Genomic DNA, 22,363 nt, shown 5'->3' with positions numbered 1-22,363 from the left:
GCTCCACCATGGGTTCTTTCCACGGACTGCAGTCCTTCAGGATAAACCTGCTCCTTCCTGGGGTCTCTGTGGGCTGCAGCTTGGCTACCACAGCTCCACCATGGTCCTCTCCACAGGCCGCAGGAGAATCTTTGCTCTGGTGCCTGGAGCACCTTCTTCACTGACCTTGGCATCTGCAGGGTTGTTTCTCTCATTTTTTCCCTCCTTACTTTGCCTGTGTTGTGTTTTTGCCTTTTCTTAAATATATTTCCCCTGGGGCACCACCACCGTGGCTGCGGGGCTCTGCCGTGCCCTGGGGTGGGTGGGTTGGAGCTGGCTGGAACCGGCCATGTCCCACACAGGGAAGCCCCGGCCGCTCCTCACAGAGGCCGCCCTGCAGCCCCCCCAGTGCTGCCAGCGCCTGGGCACCTGCACCCAGTACAATATCATTTATATTTTTATAATAGGTGTATTCACAGATAATTTAATTCTGCAGTCCTAACTCAAAAAAATTCCACTGAAGTTACAGGATATACTTGTCTAGTAATATTAAACTCGTGCTCTGTTCATCTGGATATTTTCAGAACTCTCTTCATCCTTCTGTTAAAAGATCCATGTAATTCATTGTAACATAACACAAAATGCTTATAAGTATATATTTTTGCAAATATGTCTATGCCTTTACTGTAGAGTATATATAATAATTTTATTGCAAAGAAGTCTATGCTTTTTAATACATGGAAATGTACACGAACCATATAACTAAACAGGAGGGAGAAAGAGGGGTATGGGAAGTGAGGAGAGGAGCAGACAAATGGAGTGAGACTGATAGCAGCCTGGAAGAGAGATGTTTTAACCTGTGATTTATATAAAGCAGGGTGTGCTTGTGTGTAAATATTTATACTTCAGTGAGCATATTTTGGCCATCCAGTGTTAACAGGTACATTTTCACCTGTCCTTATATTTTCTTCATGTATTTATTGGTCTAGAGTTTTAAGCAGTTTGAAAGATGGTCTGCATTCAAATTTCTGTATTTTAGAGCACATTTATGTTTCTCTAATGGTATAGTTATTAATTGACCACCGCCTGTGTTAATAAAGAGACAGATCTTCCACACATTTTCAAAATAAGAAATAATATATGTGAATTGTAGGTTAAATATACTGAATTTGCAGTATAAACATTGAAGACTACTTACTTTTCATTTGCTGTATTTCTCAGGGTTCAAAAGGAGAGAAAGGTGATACGGGGTTTCCAGGAATGCCTGGGCGATCCGTAAGTTTTGTGAAGACAATTTACCTTTAACTTTTCCTTGTCAATTCACCTACTGATGACTGTCAACCATTGCCACAGGGAGACCCTGGCAGAAGTGGGAAAGATGGATTACCGGGGAGTCCTGGCTTCAAGGTATGTACAAATGTATATTCGTATCTTGCTAAGTCTTCAATAGCATTGCTATTTGTCTAAACATATCCGGTTTATTCTGTGGAGACTTACTGGAAATTAAAATAATGTGTGCTTTGCTGAAGTTTACTGCATTCAATGGGCAGACTTAATCGATTTCAGTTGATTTGTGAGCAGGGACAAAGCTTTTATTAAGAGCATATTAGTGATCATCAGAGATTGTTTATACTTCATCTCCTTTGTCCTGTTTGTTTTTCTCTAACTGTGAATCTGTTAAGAAAATTTTCATACAAGCATGTGTTGCAGAACACACCTGTCGTGTACAGTTAAGAAGGAAGTAATCTAATTATTATTATTGCTTTTGAAGGGGACTGGATGAAAGCTAGGAGGAAACACCTTCAGTATTGGATTAATGTTTATGTTCACATTCTCTTCACTGTGCAGTGCCCTTTATATTTAATTTAGAACAGTTTTTCAAGTGGGCTAAGTATCAATCTACTGCAAAAAGACTACAGGATCTGATATTTCTATAATGTATTGCAGTCTGTAAGCTCACTGGACACTTTCTTTACCCAGTTGTTGTTTGCACTGTTCTAATTTGTGAAAAGATGGGCTTTAGCGGTACCATTTTCATCCTTGACTGTCTTCATGGTGAAAAATTTTTCACCCTTATTTACAGCAGGAAATGGTCTACATGTTAACAACTGAATCAAGCTCATAGTTAATACAATAAATAGAGCCTCTAAAGTCATTCAGCTGCTGACTGTTAACTGCTATAAATTCTGTGAGATCACTCATAAGTTTGCAGTCCTATTTGCTGGTTTTGGGTACCCCAGGTGACTTGTAAGTGCCAGTTCAGGACACAGATGTCCTGTAGATGGTACCTGCCAGCCCGATGTGGAAGCCTTGGCTGCCCTAGAGCACCTCAAATAGCACCAGGTATTTGTGATTAGGTAACTGAATCAAGCCCCTGTTCACTGTAACGGGATCTTAGATCCCTAATGTATTTCTAGACAACTTCGGGTAGAACACATCTGAAGTTAAAGTTAAAGAGGGGAGTTATCACTTACAACACTACAGTACTGTTATTCTGAAAATTGCCCAACTTCAATGTATAACTTATCATCCTGCAATTCAAAAATTTATTACGGGAACACATCTAAAATAACAGCCTTTAAAAAGTACATATACAATTTAACTGTTACAGTAGGTAAATTCAATATTTCCTATATTATTTTTTCTCTTTGGAAGGCCTAATTGGACTGTGCTAAAAGGTAATGGAATAACTTTATTTTATGTCAAATAGGTGTACTTTTTTTTTAAACTGCCCTTAAGTTTACACTGTTAAAATATGCTGGCAGAAGAAGTTGTAATTCTTAATTATGGAAAAAAAATATTTTCTTATTGCTCATTTTTCTGAAGTTAACTTCAGCAACCAACAGCAGATTATTTCTATGATACTGAAGGACTTTTTGTTCGTTACTTGGTTTAGTTTTAAATGCTCCTACATTAATTTCATTTTGATCTTCAAATCCCATTGATAACTGCCTATAAGTTGTCATTATTAATATATATTTATAAAAACATGTATCTCTGACACCTGCAAATATGTCAGGCAAAGACAATTTAACAGTCTTAAAACACTCAGCTAGGTTTGTGTCTATGGACATAGTAGCTACCTATGTTGCTGTTAAAGTCAATGGAGTTCAAACTGGTAATGCCAGGGGAGTCTGGAGAGCAATTCAGCTCAAAGGCGGCAGACTTGTAGGTACCAGTTTAGTTGCCTACATAAAAGCATCTGGTGCATTTGAGATGCATTAATGTCCAGAGCATCCTAAGGGAGCTGACAAACATGACATAACTCCTATGGAAAGCCAGTGCCTTTCTGGAGTGGGAGTAGGAACCCAGACAAGACACCCTTGGATATCTCAAATATGACCAAATGTCTATGTGCAGGCAATGAAATTGAGCTCCTGGTGGCTGGTCAGCTGAGTCAAGGCTCCATCAACTGTCTTGACTAGACTTGTTGGCTGTGTTAGGAGCTTAGTTACCTACATGAATTTATTTCAAATGAATCCTGCCTTATTTTCAACATATATATATATACACACACAGATATTTCTGCTAAATTGGTGGAGAAATTTATTCTCTAGTACTATAGAAAGTAGAAAAAAATAGGTTTTTTTCCTCTCTGGTATTTGATAACATGGACAGGTAATAGTTGCAGTTGTTTAACATAGAATTTTAACTGTCACTGGTGGCCCTTTAGAGTGAAGTATTATGTCGATGAAGCATGAATTTGGAGAATATTTTGGTCTGTTTTTATGCTTGTAAACAATATACAGGTAATTCAGAATATTAGTTGTGTGAACCTGTGTACACTTAAACTGAAAGACATTTTCTTGACTATTTTCTTAATTTAATTATTGTAGTACAAAAATATGATATACTCAGTTTTTATTCATTTTATGATATAATAGTTAAACAGAAGCCATATTCTTCATTCAAATATTTTGTCAGCTTGACTTCAATATCTGCTTGCTATAAAACATTGCTTCATTCTAGGTCTGTAATCGAATTCAGAGCAGTAACAAACAGGCTGTCTTTGAATAAAATTTCTCCTGGAGCGTTCCTGTTTTCTTACAATATTCATTCTTGGGAAAGAATGTGGGAAAAAAGGATGGCTTGAAACCCAGATACTACCCATGGTTACTTCAAGTCCAGTTTTTGTAATTTAAAGTTAATTATTATCAGATTATTTATATATATATATATTAATTGGTCTTTGCATTTGTTCCATGTGATTTTATTTCTGGAATTATTCTTCAAAATTTCAGAACGTTTTTTGTGTCATACATTTTTTTAAGTAAGGACATAAAGATTTGATTATATCTGATACTGCTGTATTCTGGAGTGCTTTGAAATAGTTTTCAGACTATTAGTTGTACTAACAAGTAGACAATAGCAATTTATTACTCTTTTATGAGCTTCTCCAACCAGTAATTACTGTTCTGATTCAAAAGACAGTTGTCTCGTTCATCTTTTTGTAATCTGTTTGACAGCTGTCTGTTGGACACAGCAACAGACAGGAATATTGGATTGACAACTCTTCTTTCTGTGTTCGAAACTGTTTTTAAGAGATGTTTGTTTGATGAAGTTGTGATCATCTGTATTAGTTTTACAGTTTACTTAAAATAAAATTTACTATTTGAAATAATAATTTTTATTATGCAAAGAAGGTATTTTTTTAATATTTTATTTGACAGTCTTTTTTATTTTAAAGGGAGAAGTTGGACAGCCTGGATCTCCTGGTGTAGAAGGACATCGGGGAGAGCCCGTAAGTGATTAAATTGTTGACACATCTTTATGTACTGATTTGTTTGTTTTGGGGTTTTTTTTGTTAATGGATGTTGTGCTTCATGTATCATCCATGTTGATTTGAATTGGTTGATATGTCCGTTTTTGTAAAAGTGCTTTTCTATTTTCTGGTGTTCATTTTAAATTTGGATTTAGTAAAACAAATAAACAAGCCTTTAAAGTCAAAGATGCCTTAAAAGAAAAGATTCTTGACTGTATTGCGGTTATATATACCGATTTGTATATATGTTATAAAATTGTCTCATTACTGACTTCTTTCCTGTTGCTAGGATGGTATGGTTAGATATAGATAATTATTTATAGAAGGGAAGATTCTGGGTGGTTTTAACTCTCATTTCTGCAACATGGTATATGTTCTTTCATATACTTGTTAATTGCACTTTTAAAGTTTATTTTTTCACTATATACCTCCCCTTCTCCTTTGTCCAGTTTTATTGGTCTTTTACTTCCTTGCATCTTGTTACACTGTCCATGTTATCTGTATCTCTGTTCTTTCTTAGCTGGGGAACATGCTGCTGCATTTTTGTTTTGCAGGTTTCCAAAGTCATTGTTCCTCTACTGGTGTTTGAGCAACCCCCTCAGGGCAGCTCATTTTTCCTTCTCTTTATTTGTGATAGTTAGGCTTTGTCCTGCTTGTTTCCTTATTTGGCTCCCTAAGGCCACCAGACTTTGCTCGAAGCAGAGAAGCCAAGATATCTGTAGTAATACCTGAAAGCTTTGAGTGCTGATAGAGTGCCAGCTGTCTTCAAATCATCAGTAATTCTTCTGTAGGCCAAGAGCAGTAAATGGAGCTCAGTTGGTGGAACACTGCCTTCCAGATGAATTACATTCTGAATTACATTTTGTATTGTAATTTGAGGAGATACAGCTTTATATATTCAGAAATTTTTATGGTATTGAATGTAGCGTGAGGCAGTATGTGTTACATGGTACTGAAATCTGGTAGAGAGTTTTGATAACTAAGAGATGGAAATCACACTCCCAGCTGAAAAATTCTCATGTTCTTTCATTTAATTTTTTATATATTCACCAAAAGCTCATAAAACACTCTGAGTAGACTACAGAACACTGGGCGATCATTCCCAAGAGACTTTCTTCCCACTTGGCTGGCTTAAGTGAAGGACACACATAATTCCTCACTTGGCTTTGTTTTGTTCCTCTTTTTCTGCCCCAAATAACTCTGAAATTGATTAACCTTTTACAATCTATGGTATCTTCAGATGTAAGAAAGACTGAAAGTGAGTATGAATTTAAAACCGTAAAATACAAATGAAGAGGTTTTGGTATATTGTTAGTTAGTACGCCATAACAAATATATTGAGATAATAACAAGACTTCTGTTGTTGTCCGTGAGCCTTATTTTGTCTCTTTTCATTCTTAGAAAAAAATGTTAATCATTGTGATTTTTTTTTAAATTAATCTAAAAAATAGGAAGGAGGAGGCATTTCTGACCTAGGGAAAACTTAAGTATTTAATACTTTAACAGCTTTCTGATCTGATAGCTTTGGTTAAGTCTGACCTATATCTACTAAAGAAATATATTTTGGTTTAAAATGAATATAAATGTTTTGCAATATAATGTTTTAAACAGCAATGTTAACCCATTATTTAAGTCCCATACTTTTGCTTTAAAGGGAAATGAAGTGGCAGATTTAAGACATTAAAATCACTAAGAATTCTTTTAAACTCATCATAAAATATTATATAGGAAGACTTCCAACAACTACAAAAGATTTATACAATCCTAACAGGGCAAGCCAGATTGCACTATATGCTTCATTTATAATCAGTGTATGTTCTTCTGAAGAGCAGAAAGTCTACATACTGACTGGGGAATTGCCTCAAGGTAACCAGTAGGAAATGTAAGACACCTAGTCATATCTGCTCATCTCCCTCTATTGCTGGTGTAGCACCAGACTGCATGTGCAGACATGGTGCTCCATCTATTTAGAGCCTGGAGGAGGTGCAAAGGGCATTTCGCTGCAGCAACTTTGTGGTAAAAGTGTGTGCTTGGCCTGTGCAAAATGAAAGCTATCATCAGCCATGGGATATGTGGGCTCCCCTATTCAAGAAAAGGGTAGTTGGCTTTCATCCCATGGAAAAAGGGACGTCTTGTGCAACTTATTGCTCCTGTTTTTTCTGTTGTTCCTCCAATGTGTATTTAATATATAATGTATAAGTGCCTCCTCTTTGCTCCTCTTCTGAGTGTGACTTTCTCTGGTGGGATACCCTAGGAGTTAGGACTGTGCTGTGCCCAACCTGTGATAGCGAAATAGGCTGCCTAAGCTCAAGACAGGCCTTGGATGATACTGTTGAAACTGTTGACTCCACATCGTTAACCAGCCAGACACAACTGCGGCCCTGGGACAGCTCAGCAAGTTGCATGGATACCCCACCCACACAAACATTTATGCAAACAGTCTTTATTTCTTCCATTCAGCCACATTAGTGTTAGACATGGCCTAATTTGTTGAATTGGTCTTTTTAAAAACAGCTGTCTCATGGTCCTGCTTGCTTTAGCAAATAAAAATATATGGTTGCAAAATGAATGCATCTTGAGACGAGATCTGAGATGCAACTGTATAGGATGGAGAGGACAGCTGAACCAAACTCCCATTGCCTCCAGCCTCCAAGAGGTGTGGTTATTTTCTGGACAGCATACTTTCTGGTTTATTATTACTCTTATTAATCACCAATTTTATGAACAGGAAAAAGTAGGTTGTAAAGCTAAGTAAATAATTCCAAGTTATGTGGTTGTTTTCCCTCAGTAGTACTATTTGGAACTTAAGTTAGCCAGGCCACCCAATCCTACTGACTCTGTGTAAGAATAACGTTTGACAGTATGGACAGAAGAATTTAGATAGCATTTAGTAAAGCTAGTAATCAAGCTCATTTTACTGATGACGAAGATAGGCCACACTGTCACTTAAGTAGTTTAATGGCTAGTCATCTATCTTACTGATGACAGACTGTTTTGATAAATAAGTTTTTTGAGGGGCCAACTGTCTAAAGGATAGAATAAATCAAGATTTATTTGAGCTTAATTGCAGTCCAGCTGTCCTTTTCAACATAGGTAGAGTTTTGTCAGAGTTCGGATTCAGTGGAAGCTGTGTTAGACTTCTCCTTGTGTTTACAGTCATGCAGATGGAAGCCCTGAAGTGAGTGCTTGTGTGTGAAGCTGGCAGTACATTTATAGCACTATTCTAGGCCTAGCATATGCTGTCCTGCCACAAGAAATATGTCTGAACATTTGCAACTGCTCATGTTTATTCTCCAGAAATCACATTTTTTCAGAAATACAGCTGCAAACACTTAAAATGGTAGAGTTTGCCCTTAATATTTAGGTCACATCACAAGACCTCAGATGTGGCCTCATTTGTGCCAGCAATAGCAGCATAATATGGCTTTCAGCTTCTGACCTGCTTCCCACTGTTATACCTGTACTCCTGGTTTGTCTGTTGATCTCTTATAACTGCATCAGGAATGCTAGATGTAGATCAATGCATCCTCTGAAAAATGTGTCTTTTATGCTAGGGTATGGTAGCAGAATTCTTTTTGAAACATGTTCAAGATACATTAAGGATATAGAAATCTCCAACAGAAGTTGCTGTGTTTTTCTTCTTAAAGCAGAAATCTTTAAAATACAACATAGAAACTGATATAGCCAGGCAGCCTGTATCTTTGGAAAGCAAACCTAAAGTTAATGTAGTTCTACTGGATCTATAGCCGTGCTGAGATTAATAGAAACTGGAACCAAGGAAAGAAAATTCCTGACTTAGTTATATGGTAGTATGCAGAACAAAATATTTTTTTGGTGGGTTTTTCTTCTGTGTGCCATGAAATATTCTCCCTTTCCCTTATTCTACAGTTTTCCAGATCTCTTCCCTGTGAACAAATTGGCTTTAGGGGAGCCCTTAGAGTGAAACACCTTGAGGCAAGATGGCTTGTTAAATAGTCATGTGTTCAGTATTGCCTCTTGTCTTTCTTTGCATAGGAAGCTATGAAAAAAACAGACACAAACCACAGAACTACTAACAATTGTGTTGTCTGTATACTGACAACACCCCTTAGAGATCTTGTTCTCGGAACAAATGCCTGGCAGCCAACCAGAATAATAATATAGGAAATAATGTTATTTACTTATTAAAATGTAAATGTAGCTGATTCTAATGAACTTTCTTCTTCAGTACAGCTTTACACATATTATATCACCAACTGTCATTTCATAAACTGACGTATATAAATAAGCAAATATTTTGAGAATGGAGGAAATTCTGAAAAATTATATTTTGCCTGTATTTACCTGCTGCAACGAAATTTTCTTTCATTTCAGTTGTACCCTTTTATTCCTCTAGCCGTGTGTATATTCTCATGAGAATCACTGAGGAGAGAAATATTAACACCACAACCACTGCATTTGAGTGAAGAATGTGAAATGAATGAATGGTGTGTAAAGAACATTTTTTGTAAGATTGTCTAATATAGTTAGAGGAGATGTGCAAGTTTTAAGGCGTTCCAGTGCCCCTTCCAGTCTACAACAGAACTGGAAAGTAATTTTAACATTATTTCTGTACATTTAACTTGGTTAAGTTAGGTAGCCCATGTGAGAGGGAAGGTAGCCAGTTACCTGTGGAATAGGATGGGGCTGTGAACGGAACGGAACGGAAGATTTGGTAATTGTTGTGAACTACTCATGGAAGAAAATTTAAAATTCAGTCAAAACCTTTGCAATAGACAGTGGAGTGTACGAGCTATGCTAGTCTCTTCAGGAGGAAAGCTACTATTCAACTTTAATAAAATACCTCAAATTTTTTGCTTTTAGTGGTCATATTTATGAACTGTATCTGCAGAGTTGTTTCTGATAACAACCATATTTGAGAATGCAGCATCGTGTGTGAACACTTTGTCAGTCCTATCTTCCTATTTCACAAATAGAAGGAGCAGCATAGTGTGTTAGTGTTGACTGAAACAGATGATGACCACTGGCTGAGATAAGTGGAAGTGAAATACTTACACCACATGTAAGCACAAATGTTTTTCTGTGATCACAATGATATGCTTTGCTTGATGCACTTTATGTTGATGTTATGTTGGTTTGTACCAGTTTTAGTTAATAAGGTGCCATTTACTCAACGTTTATATCTTCTCAAAAGATCATGTGCTGTGTGGATTTAATACTTGTGAAGATGTTTCATAGAATACTAAATACTCATTCAAGTTTAATATTGTCTTAAAGTAGGCACTGCTATAAAATAACACTCTCTTTATAAGTAATATATTTAGAAGAAATTATTTCCTGTCAGTCTTTAAGACAAAAGCAATCAGGAGAGTCAGCGAATTGGTTGTTGTGAGCTTATCAAATTTCACAGTTTCAAATCTAATACTCACGCTTTTCCACTAGTCTGAGATGCCTTGATAGTAGCAGCTGAACTTGGAAGAGTGATGGCCTGCTTTTCAAAGGTGTTAGCATTCTTTATTTCTTCTACTAATTTCTGAATTGTTGGATTAGACAGGGCAGAGTCTTGCTGATGACTTTCTCGTTGCTGGAGCTACTATAACAGGTGTTGTTAGTCTTGAGGAAAGGGGACAGCACAATGGTTTCAATAACCATTCTTTAATTACAGAGTGCTTGCTGTAATCTCCACCACATTGTTTAGACTGAATGCAGGTTTTCGTGCAAATAATAACTTTTATGTCCTCTGGTTGTATACGTTTTTAACAGAATTTGTTTGCAACCTAGGTTATCATCTTCATTCTGACTGACAAGTTATTTTAACAAAATTCATTCCATACCACCTTTTCAGCAGAGTTAATTGCTATTAAGAAGACAAATATGAGAACAGTGCTGTAAAGAAACAGGTAATTAAGGACTTCTGGAACTTCAGGCAGTCTAGTCTGAACTACTCAATTATTCCCAGTTGACAAAAATGACATAAGACATGACGGCATAGTTGCTGATCCAAAGCATGTTGAAGTCAATGGAAGGATTCCCATTGAAGTCAGTCTGGACTGGGGCCACAATAAATGCTGTAATAAACTTGGACCCACTGGCCTAATGCAACTTGGAAAACAATGCCTGCTTTTCTAAGTTGTCAAACTAATAGTTGTCTCCCATCTAATTCTCACTTTCTGTCTGTTCCTCGTGATTTGTAATTTTTAAACTTCTGTCTTGACACACTATGCAATTACACTAATTATATTAATTTTCTATAATTATATAGTGTCTTTTTTGTTTTTATTTTGCCTGCATAAACTTAGGAAAGTATTTTTTTTTTTTATTTTTTCAGTTAGTACCATTTCAAATTTGGTAACTTTGGAAAATCAAGTGGAGGGAAGGTGACATACCTTGCTGCCATTTCTTTTAAGACTATTTATAGATGCAATGTCAATAAAGGCAGTTTCTTAAAAGATATAAGGAAATACAAAAGAAGCTGTAGTTGTAAGCCTGTTATGGACGTGATTGGTGTGTGCTATAAATAGTTATAAACAGTACTCAGAGTAGTCTGTTTTATGCTTGTATGCTGTAGTCGCCTTTTTATGGCTATGCTGGCACTTTTCTTACTAATTCGTGTGCTGATAGAAGTTTCATACCAGCATTCCTCCTCCATTGCAGCTGGTTTGTAAACATAGCGATAGAAATACCTCTGACCAATGTGTTGTACCAATTTAAAATCTCCCTGCTGACTTGCTGAGCTGTATTACAATAAACAGATGTTTGTCATTTGTTAAAATGTCTCTTAATAATTTGTTAATCTTGTATAAACTTAAAAATCTGTTAAAGCTGTAATTCTGAAAGAATTGTCCTGTAGCAAACACTTGAAGGTGCAGCTTTGTTAAAGAGTGCAGTAACTATCTTCTAAGCACAAAATTGGAGATAGTGCTTATTTATTTGTATTCTGTGAGTTATTCCAATGAACTAGTCCTGTTTATACATGGAACCACAAACTCTTCTGAAGAATGTAATTTCTTCAGTGGATTTACATAATTTGGGATATTTATTGGAAATTTTCATGTAGAGACTTTAAACTTGGTCTTAGTTATCTGTACTAGCAAGTAAGCTTTAATTCCCAGGTGAAGTGCTTTGGCATAAGCTTATACTGTCTGTAGCGTAAGAGCTGTGACACACATTGTTCCACCTGTGGTTTTTCCCACTGAAGGAATGATCATTTTCACTTCCTACTGCATCTTCAGCCTTCAGCTGTCATGTTCTCAGCATGGCTAAGATGGAGTCTAGAGATCTGGTATGAAACTAAGAGTGAATCAACTTGGCAGTGTGGGTGTATGCAGTACACATCAGATATCTCCTCTTGTGTTCATATTACTCAAAAATACATGTAAATGCCATTTTAAATGCTTCTGCATTGAGGAGACTGGAGGTATTCACATAAATTGCAGAGATAGCAATATGCACATGCTTATAAACATCACTACCTTCTTTCTGAGTACCAGAAACTAGATCTTCTTAGTATGAATATTGCAGTGGACCTTTCTATAGAGATGGTTTATCAGTATTTGAACATTAGAGCTATACAATTTGACTTCTAATGTATTTTCAAGTGGAAAAAAGTCAGCTTACTATAACAGATTATCATTCAAAAGCATTTCCCGTGAGTTTTTTGTTATTTTGAGCAAATGATGTACAGATACATTTCATGTATATTAGCTAACATACTATTGCTTGGAGTCAAATAAAAGGCATTCCTAAAAATTACTGGACTTGATAAAGTGTAGATTTTTGAAGAGTTGAATGGACAAATCCAAACAACCATAAATTGATCCTGTAAAGTTTATCAGAAATTTATTTACTCCCAAATCTCAGTTAAAAATGTGTGTCATTGCTGAATCGGCTTAGGTTAAAGAATTAAAACTATATATAATCTCTCTGTGTGTGAATCTAGTTTGGCTCTGTCTGGGTAGCTGATTTTAGTTAGAAAGTTTAGAAGTTCTTTAGTAATTCTTTATTTTCCCTGTAAATGTATGAAACTATGTGTTTCCTTAAGTGTTTAATCTAATTTGATCTGATCTAATACTTTCCAGGCATAATGGGTTAATTCACCATGCTAAGAAGAGCATAACCGCTAAAGATTTTGAAAGTTATATAATAAAACTGGTATGAAATAGGTATGCATTAAGTGATTAACAATCGGTTCCTTTGATATGTGATATTTAAAAGAGGACTCATTTGCATTCTTTTGGATCCACCTGATATAAATAATAATAATACTTAGGGCATTCCTGAACTTGTGTGCTAATTTCATACATTCAAGGAAGGCTTTTCTGAAGTAGGAGAAGCTTGAAGAGAACGTTTGGACTGGTATGTGTGGTGTATTGGCCTGATGTCTGCCCTTTTAGTGCCAGGAAGGTTGGTGTTTATACTTCCTGTAAATGTTTCACTGGTGCTAATTAATCTTGAAACAGCAGCACCTTTCCATTATTCTTGCCTTACAGTTTCCTTCTTAACTCTCAGTTTTTAAGGAGCACTTCAAGACACTGTCAAATCCTCCAGTAATATAGAAAGCACATTGGAAATTACATCCTTTAACAAAATGGTTTCTGTATATTCCTCAACAGAAACATTATGCCTAGGACCAGGAAAATAAATATATGCATGGTGAAATACTAAGGAATTTGAATGAACTTTTGACGGCCAAAGCACCCAGCATTCCCTATTGGGTGGCAGTATCATCACATGATTTTGGACTTACTTAGTCATATATGCATCAACTTTTAACCAAAATATGATATGACAAAGCATTTGAAATCATTGAAGTAACAGTTTTGCAGTTTATTGGGAAGAGAGAGCAAAAAATGAAAAAAAGTGCTTTTGCAAATGAGAAAATATTTGACAACCAGTAGAGTAAACATCCCACTTGTGGATTGTGGCAGAGGAGTTACAAGTAAGGAATATGCAAGATCTTTTGCATTGATGCCAGCTTTATTATCTGTGTATTTGTCTATGCTAATTTTCTTCTTTCACACATATTACAGAGGTAGGATATAAAATACCTCAGTTCTAGTATCTGTACTAATAGAAGTAAAAATATTTTTAGTAACAATAAATGGTCATTTAGGCAGTAGTTGATATGCAAAAATACAAGGCATAGAACATATTAAGTTACCAGATTTTAAATAAGAATGTAATTTTTGCATTGCTTTCATCTGTAATTCACAGCAATTGTGTTCAAGATTATTGCTCAGCAGCTGTTTTCAATAACACAGAAAGTGTTAGGTATGTTAGACTATGTTAGACTGTGAAATGCATGAATATGTAATTAATATATGCCTGTCCTAAGTGGCACATCAGTAAGTACTGTGCTTACTGTGGTCTTCATTTTGTCAGGTCTCAGAAGCGAACTACAGAAAAATCAAGATGGATCTGGATTTTTTGGCATTGTTTTAACATATGCTACAAAATGGAAATGTTTTGAATCTTTAAATATTTGCCAGACAACATAGTTCTAGCTCTAAGATTATCATTTATGGTGAATAAAAGCAGAGTGTATGTAGGGTTTTCCCCCCCCATTTATGGTGTATAAATGCAAAAATCAGATATTGGTAATTCCATGTCATCACGGGCAATGCTACAGGAGCTAATGCTTCACAATGCAATTTCTCTTTGTGTGTGCAATTTCACATTTCATTTTTAGGCACACACATTATCGATTGTCACTGGTTTGTGTCATTGTGTTTTGACATAACAGTAATACAAAGTGTGATCTGAATTTTAGTAGTATAGCTCAAGGACAAATTCCTAGTTGTATTCAGGTGTTGCTTCATAGAGCACAGGGACGTGGTATTTCAGGTTTCTAGGGAAAATGCACTCTTCTTGGTATGAATTCTATCTCTGTTAATGTTCATGCTAGAGAATAATCAAAAGAAAAGACATCTGAATGCCTTTAACACAGCCCCTAAATATGTCTATCTTCCTTTCCTAATAAGCTATGAACACTAGGAAATAGGATTTTGATTTACAGCTTAGGTAAATATCTGCTGGAGCTTCCAGTGACTCTGGACACCCAACAGAAACTTCCCTCAGCTGATTGCTATACTTAGAAACCAAACATGGGCAGTAGGCTATGAATGAAGAAGACACTCAGAATGTAGCAGCCATAAATATTTACTACTTCAGTTGATTTCATTTACCCATTGCTGTTCTATTCTGTGCTTCTCAATATTTTTATGGTGAGTTACTTAACCACAAGTAGAAAGAGGGTTACCAAAAGGATGTTTGACTTTCCTTCTTCTGATCCAACTTCAACAGGGTAGTAACAGGGTAGCCAGTTTTTTTTGCTAGCCATCATTCTCCTTCGACATATGGGACAAGCCAGAGAAAAGATTTGCTGTACCTATGTCCTCAGAAGGTCTGAGTAACAGCCTCCTTGAGAACTGTGGTCAGGGTGCTGATGTGAAGCAAACATGAAAATACATAATTTTTCATTTGTAGCACATGTTGTTGTATTGGAAGTCTTCATTATTATGTATGTTATGCCCAGCTTCTGTTTCTTTTCAGATAGATAATTTGAAAATATTGTATATTTGTGCTTAGGCATTGTTCTAAAAAGATTAAATATCACAAATCAAATAGTACTCTGGGCTAATGAAGCACAAGTAATGCAGTGCATGTGGGATCCTGTTCCTAGGTCAAGCTTTAAAAAATTGACTTCAGGATTTTGACACGTTTTACTCATATTGGACCAATATGGAACAAATTACTACAGGACCAGCAAAATCAAGGTAATTAGATCCACTAATTCCACAAAGAACTGTACTACAGAAATATTAAACCATTTAGGAAACAACCTTTGACTCTTATTGTACAAATTAGGTTTTGCTGTAGTAATTCGTTTTAGTAATTAAATTTAGTCTTACTGAATACTATGTGAGTCAAGGTGTGATTTTCCTTCTTTGTGCTCTGGAAGCATTTGATCCCATTCTCTGCACCAAATTTTCTTAGCTCTTAAACACAGATAAGGACTGCCAAGCAGACTCAGAGTAAATGAATTATCACAGAACTTTTTGTCTGACAATGGATAAGAGTATGTAGAAAATAAATTTTTTTTTTTTTAACCTGTTATTTAGTGCTAGATTCTGTCTGTCAGAGCTTTTGGGACTTCCTTAGCCAAAAATTCATGTTGGCCTATCCTCCTTCATAGCCAGCAATGGACCAATTTTCTAGTAGTTTTACAGTCCTTTTTGGAACAATCTTTTGCTGTTTTCATTTGCTACGTCCTGTGACAAGTTTCACAGTATGTGCCATATAGAAAAAAAATGCATGATTTGTTGTTAAACCTGCTCACTGCTAATTCAACTGAGTGGCTCCTTACTACCAGAAAGATGGCTGAAAATTGCGTTCTTCTTTATCAGTGTGACCTGTGTGAATGGAACTGTGGTTCTTGTAGTGTCAGACAGCCAGGCGTGCTGGGTGCAAGGAGCAGAGCAGCAGTCTGCTCTTCCAGGAGGCTCTGCTGTCCTTAACCTGCCCTTTCATATGTGTGGAAGGTGCTCAGGTTGTGACCCATCATAAGCTTTTCTCCATAACTTAAGTAGTGAAGAAATTTTAAAACATTTTGAAGGCACGTAGCTGCTTGGATAATAGTGTGTTTACATGTAAGTGTCAAACATGGGTCAGTTTGTCAGTTGTTAGAAGTCAGTGTAAACTTTTTAGACAGAGTGGATGTTAGTTTGCACAGTCTGTAAGGCTCGTGCCTGGCATGGCAGGCAGAAGGAGGGCATTGCAGTGTCACCTGCAGGGCTGGGAGCTCAGGTTTTCTCTGGCCACCTTTGGATCCACAAAGATTTGAGAAGTGTGATACATTGTTTTGAAGGGTATTTACAAGAAACAGTGACACCAGTTTCAGCCTGTGACAGGATATACATGGTTTTCATTTTCTATTAGTATTTCCAGCTTTGAAATTACAGTTTTCCAAGGTCTGCATTGTTGGCAATGCAACAGGGGTCATTGTATTCCACACTTAACATATGTATGTTTCATTTTTAAGAACTGATTTGCCAAAAAAGTGTTTGCAAACTCTGGTCTTGGTAATCCTTTTTCCTTTCCTGCATTTAATTTAAAGCTGCTATGCTAGTCTGGTGGATGCTCATTATGTCTGTGGGAATGCTTTGTATTTAGCCCATTTTTCTGTGTCATCAATTCCAACTACTCAGTAATAGCAGATGCAGCTTTGCTGAATTCCTTTTACATAGATTTTGCTACTTTCCCCAGTAGAAAGTTTTATCCGTTATCCAAATTGGGTTCGTGTCTTTCATTCTATCAGGATTATCAAGGATTTGCTGTAATCTTTTAAAAGGTATCTTGACTGTTGTACTTTTATCCAAATTATGACTTGACTTGTACTTTTTTACATACCTCCAGTAAATCTCTCGTGTATCATCAAGTATGCTTTTTCAAATAAGGATCGGTAATACATAAACAGTCATATTTTTCAGGTGTTTAACAGGATCATGGGAACGTCTGGGTAGACATATTTTTTGTGAATCTTGTTCTATTGCTATAATTCATGTAATGTCCTTTAGTGTCTTCCCAGAATCAGAATTGCAGATTTTTCAGAGTGAAAGGAGCCATTTGATTGAAACATAATTCAGAGAACTCATATACACTAGAAAAACCATGTTTTTATCAGTAGTCATGACTTTTATCTGTTTTAAACCTGATCCTTCAGCTGACCCTGATTAACACTTACCCTGTTGAAGAAAGAGTAGGGTCAAAATCAGCACCATTCTGGCAGTCTTCTTTAAAAGCCTATGAACTTTTCAAGACTGAAACTCTGATTACAGTTTCTCAGTGCCTTTCTGGGAGTCTTTTGTGAGTCTTGTCTCACTGCCTGAATTACGAATGTTCATTAGTTTGAATTTTTGTTGTGTAAATGGGCAACAGCCCAGAACGTGACCACCTTTTAACAAAAGCTTCTAAACATTACTCAGTGGATCCGTTTCTTAAAATTAATATAATTTTTAAAAAGTAGAGTTACAGCAAAATAACCTCATTGACCATCCTCATAACAAAATAAAATATGAAAGCAGAAGCTATCTTAAGCCATAAAATAAACCATAATATTTACCAATATTCAACAATAGTAGCAGAGAAGCTGGTAGGTTTTTCTCCCCCCAAATAATGATCTTTGAAATAAAGGGTCTATGCTTACCTTACTTTTAAATACTTTTTTCATTTTTCAGAAGGTCTCACTGTTTAAACAGGAAGTATTGCTTTCTCATAACTTTTAAAATAGTGATAAATTTTAATAGAGAAAAATGATATTATTTCAGGTCTTTCTGTCTTGATATTGATAGAAGAATGAATAGTTTGAAAAACTGTTCCGGAGTAATTTGTCCTAGACAGTATTTATCAAGTGTTTGACACATTACAAAATAAGTCCAGATGTACCGTATTCAGTGAGGAGCCTGTTTGAAGCAGTATGTTGAAAAAGTACAGGTTTGTATACCTACCCTAAGAAAATAAGATACTAATGAGATAATTATACTAATGTTCTCTCAATATCCTTGGGGAATTGACTGCAAAACAGTTTGCCCATAACAGAGAAGCTTTTGGAAATATTCTATAATTTTGCATCTTCCAGAGATACAATTTTATGGTAATGGGTATGTTACCTGTAGTTTAGAAACTCCTACTTTCCTTGCTAGGGCTATCAGCTGGTACTGAAGAACAAAGTGCTACCAGGCACTGAAGAGATGGGGAACGTTAAAGACAGTAGCAGAAAATAAAGAACAGAATAAGCTAATAAATATTAATTTTAGGAGTAAAATACCTTTTGTTTTGTTTTGTTCTGGAAAAAGTTTTTATGCATGGTTTCTTCTGCTGTTCGCAAGCATAAAGTTAAGGATGAGGGAGATACAAATAATTGGTAATACTAGCTAGGAAAAGTGGGAAAAGTATTTTGAGAAATGTAGCTTGTGGCTTAAATAAAAATACTTACACCTAGTTGATCCATATATAAGGCCTCAGACAATTTACTTAATGGATTTTTTTTGTGGGGCTGCGTGGAAAAAACCCCAGCTGTTTAATATCATCCAAAACAAAAATAGACACTTCATGATTAATGAAAGCTACAAGAAAGATTTTCCAGGGATTGTGAAACCATGTTCCTTTTACAGTTAAATCCATTGTGTCTGCCAGGTATTATCAAAGAATGGAAGATCTCTTTAAATTGCTAAAAGTGGAAGAAAATAGTATATTTATACACAATTGTATAAGTGTCAGAATTGAAGGTCATCATCACAATAGAAACAAATTCATGCTTTTGGGTGTTCTGAAGTCCCAGCTGTGGAGGCTGTAGCTGAGCAAGACTGCATCAGGGGACTTAGCTGCATACCCAGATGAGCTTCATTCTGTGATGAAGCAGAGACTCATGGCTAAGCATTGCTATTTCTTGCAAGTAAAGCATACCCACAGTTCCTTTTACCTTTGGATATCCTAGTTTACACTTCTGTGTCTTGTGATCCCTAGCCAATGTGAAGACATTGTCAGAAGCTTTTGCTATCTGAGCCTATAGAGACCTCTCACACCAGGCTTATGCAAACAAGCAAAAAAAAAAAAAAGAGATCATTTGCCATTTGAGTTGTATGAGGGCAACTGAAACATCTGGCCTGTATGACACAGTTCTTAGAGCAGACTGACGTCTTTTTCAAAGGGTAGATCAACTATCCCACAGCACCTTCCGTGACACCAGAGGCAATTTCAGTTACCTGCATGGCATTTAGGTCCCTGCAAAGCCTCCACAGGTCTGTAACAAGAGCTTAGAAAGCTGACAGGCTTCTAGGTACACATAGGTAACACAGGGTGGAAGATAGATGATTAGAGGGGCAGAGGAAGCTGAATAAAGCATAAAGACAGCAGTGTCTCAATAAATAAAAAATCTTGGTTATCTGCCAGACTGATACATTAGTTTTTAGGCACAAATTCAGCAGATAAAACTGCAGTTGAGAATCTTTAGAATAGACATGTTTTTAAACCGAGGAATTAGCTTTACTAGGTTATCTTGCTGGCTTTAAACTTCATGTGATTATAGCACTTGCTGATTAAGGCTAAAATAATGAATAATAGTACATGTTTTTATGGGGTAAGGAAAGCCTTCCCATTTAAGGGAAAATTTCAGAGAAAGGAGGGAGGCATTTGAATGAAATGAAGATAATTGAGAAAGTCAGATTGATGATGCTGAAAGAATTAAGGCAGTGGTAAGGCTTGCAATAAACTTAATTTTTAAATACGAATAAACACTGGATAAACCTTACATGAAATTTCATGTAAAAGAAGAAGGGGAACAAATTAACTGATTCTGAAGCGTAAGACGGTCCATCTTATATAAGGACAGAAATCACTATAGCGCAGTAGATGCTTTGATTTTTAGCTTTTCTGGCTAGAGATGTAATGCTATGTTTTATTGGTATTATAACTGCATATATGATAAATACAACCCATGCAAAATAAGTTTTCTGGAAAGACAAAGAGAAGAAAATCTAGAATTACAACCCCTTTTTCTTATTTCATATGAACAAAATGTTGCTTGATAGCTTTGTAAAGGACTCCCCAAAGGCAATTTTTCTCCATAGGCCAGTGAATCATGAATTATTCCATAGCATTGATTCTGTTACTCCCAGTGGGTGGCAGTTTTCCCATTTGTAGTAGTTCCAAACATTGTGTTTCCCTTAGTGGCAGAAAAATTGCATGATGAATCTGTTTCATATTAAGTTTTGATTAAACACAGGCATTTGTGATAATTTCAGTTACAATATACTCTTCACAAAAATTACATTTTTATCTTACAAATGGAGTAAAACTAGTTGCTTTGCCTCATGCTTTAAAGAATACATTTTTTTATAATTAGCATAAAGTTTCTTTGATAGATTAGTTAATGTTCTCTCACCCTATTAAATATAACTTCCTATTAAGTGTGCCTTATTAGTCATGGTGGACAAAAAGATGCACAGATTCTGAGGATTTGTACCACATGTGAAATCTCTGTTTAAGAATGAGACACATTTCCAAAGCTTCGTTTGGCTTTTGACCTAGAAGTTAGGGAAGAAACTCAGGATATCTAAAATACTTTTTAACCTTGTCTTCTGGGGAAAGGGCAAATAATTCTAATTGACATAACCAGAGATTTTTCATGTAAAAGGAAGTAATAGATTGGGAATAGATAATGAGAAGGAAACCAAATTCAATTCTGTAGGCATCCTGGAGCTGATCCTACAGAAATTAGTTTTTGTAATTACTGAACCATGGAAGCTATACAAAAAAATAACTCTCATGGGAAAAACACATTCTTTATGACCAAATTAGCCACTTCATTCTCCCTCTTTTGTGCCAACTGACGTGTGGAGAATAACTGAAAATATCCACCACATGTACTCTGGGAATCACTCACATTAGCATAAGCGATAGATTCGTTCTTAGCTGAGTGAATGTCAATGAGCCAGAAGAGAATTTTAAGGGTCTGGATCTGCTCCCACTGGAATAAGAGCCTAAGTTCCATGTGCTTCAGTAGTGCAGAGTCAATCAGAAGAAAAAAAAAAGGGGGGGAAAAAAAAGGAAATATGACTTAGTTTTGCAATTGTTATTCTTTGAGTTTTATCCTCCTTTGCCACTGATACAAGGGTAAAGTTAAATGACTTGTACCAGCAATTTCTTTTAGCCAAGAAAGTTCAACATAGCTCAGCGGGACATTGTGTTTCTTCTTTTAAGCGTGCTTATATAATGGTAAATCATTCGCTGTGTTGGATAAGTATGTGGAACCATCTTCTCTCAGCAAATAACACAGAAGTGTAACCATGGAAAGCTTTGGTACACCCTTTCAGTATGAGAAGGTTGCTGCCCAGTGGGAGGATTTTTCAGCATACAAAATTCTATTTTGTATTACAGTACCAGTATTTATAGTACAGTTTTATATTTTACACCTACAGAAATGAGCTGTTAAATAATTACACTGAGAATGCATGGAATGGTCTGGAAGTTCCTAAATGTGGTGATAAATATGCCCTATTTCCCATCTCTTTATTTGTGCAAATGATCTAAGATGGTTTTGGACAAAAGTTTAGCAAGAAGACTTATGTTACGCAATGTGAACAGAAGTCCCAGAATGAGGCAAATTATTTTTATTATATTCTTTGATCTCTTCTTTTAATGATAGGTACATTGGAATTTTGATGACCTGTCTAATGCTTAGGATGTCATAGTTAACTCATGTGTCATTGACCAATGAAGTGTTTCTGCTTGATGGGGTCATTATTAACTAAAAGCTGGGTGTAAACTGCAAAACAATGGACTGTCTTTTCCAAGCCAGCATTGCACAGATGTAATCCATATGGAAACTATCAGGTTATTACATTCACATTAATTTTTTTCCCCACAGAATGCATTTGTTCTGGTGGTGTCTAGAACAGTCCTCTTTTTTTCACTGCAGCATATTAATTTCAATATTAGATTAAAATGTAAAGTCTGTAAGCCAAATTCTTGCTGCAGATTAATTATGCTACAAGTAAGAACAGTATCTGTCCAATCAATTTGAATAGTTTAAAAAAGAAACGTAAAGAAGTAGATTAACTGAATATAGATACAGTTTTAAGCATA

The 22,363-nt window shown here is 35.9% G+C and overlaps 1 protein-coding gene across 1 annotated transcript in view; it reads left to right on the top strand.

Annotated features, from left to right (window-relative positions):
• COL21A1 (collagen type XXI alpha 1 chain) overlaps positions 1-22,363 on the top strand; it is a 114,253-nt gene that overhangs the window by 65,287 nt on the left and 26,603 nt on the right. The window contains exons 14-16 of the mRNA XM_075087005.1: positions 1,201-1,254; positions 1,333-1,386; positions 4,667-4,720. Of these exons, the coding sequence (XP_074943106.1) occupies positions 1,201-1,254; positions 1,333-1,386; positions 4,667-4,720 (162 nt within the window). The remainder of the gene's footprint in view (positions 1-1,200; positions 1,255-1,332; positions 1,387-4,666; positions 4,721-22,363) is intronic.

The sequence above is a fragment of the Phalacrocorax aristotelis genome, chromosome 3 (genome assembly GCF_949628215.1).
Source record: "Phalacrocorax aristotelis chromosome 3, bGulAri2.1, whole genome shotgun sequence".
Taxonomy (NCBI): Eukaryota; Metazoa; Chordata; class Aves; order Suliformes; family Phalacrocoracidae; genus Phalacrocorax; species Phalacrocorax aristotelis.
This window is presented reverse-complemented; position numbering and strand designations above follow the sequence as displayed.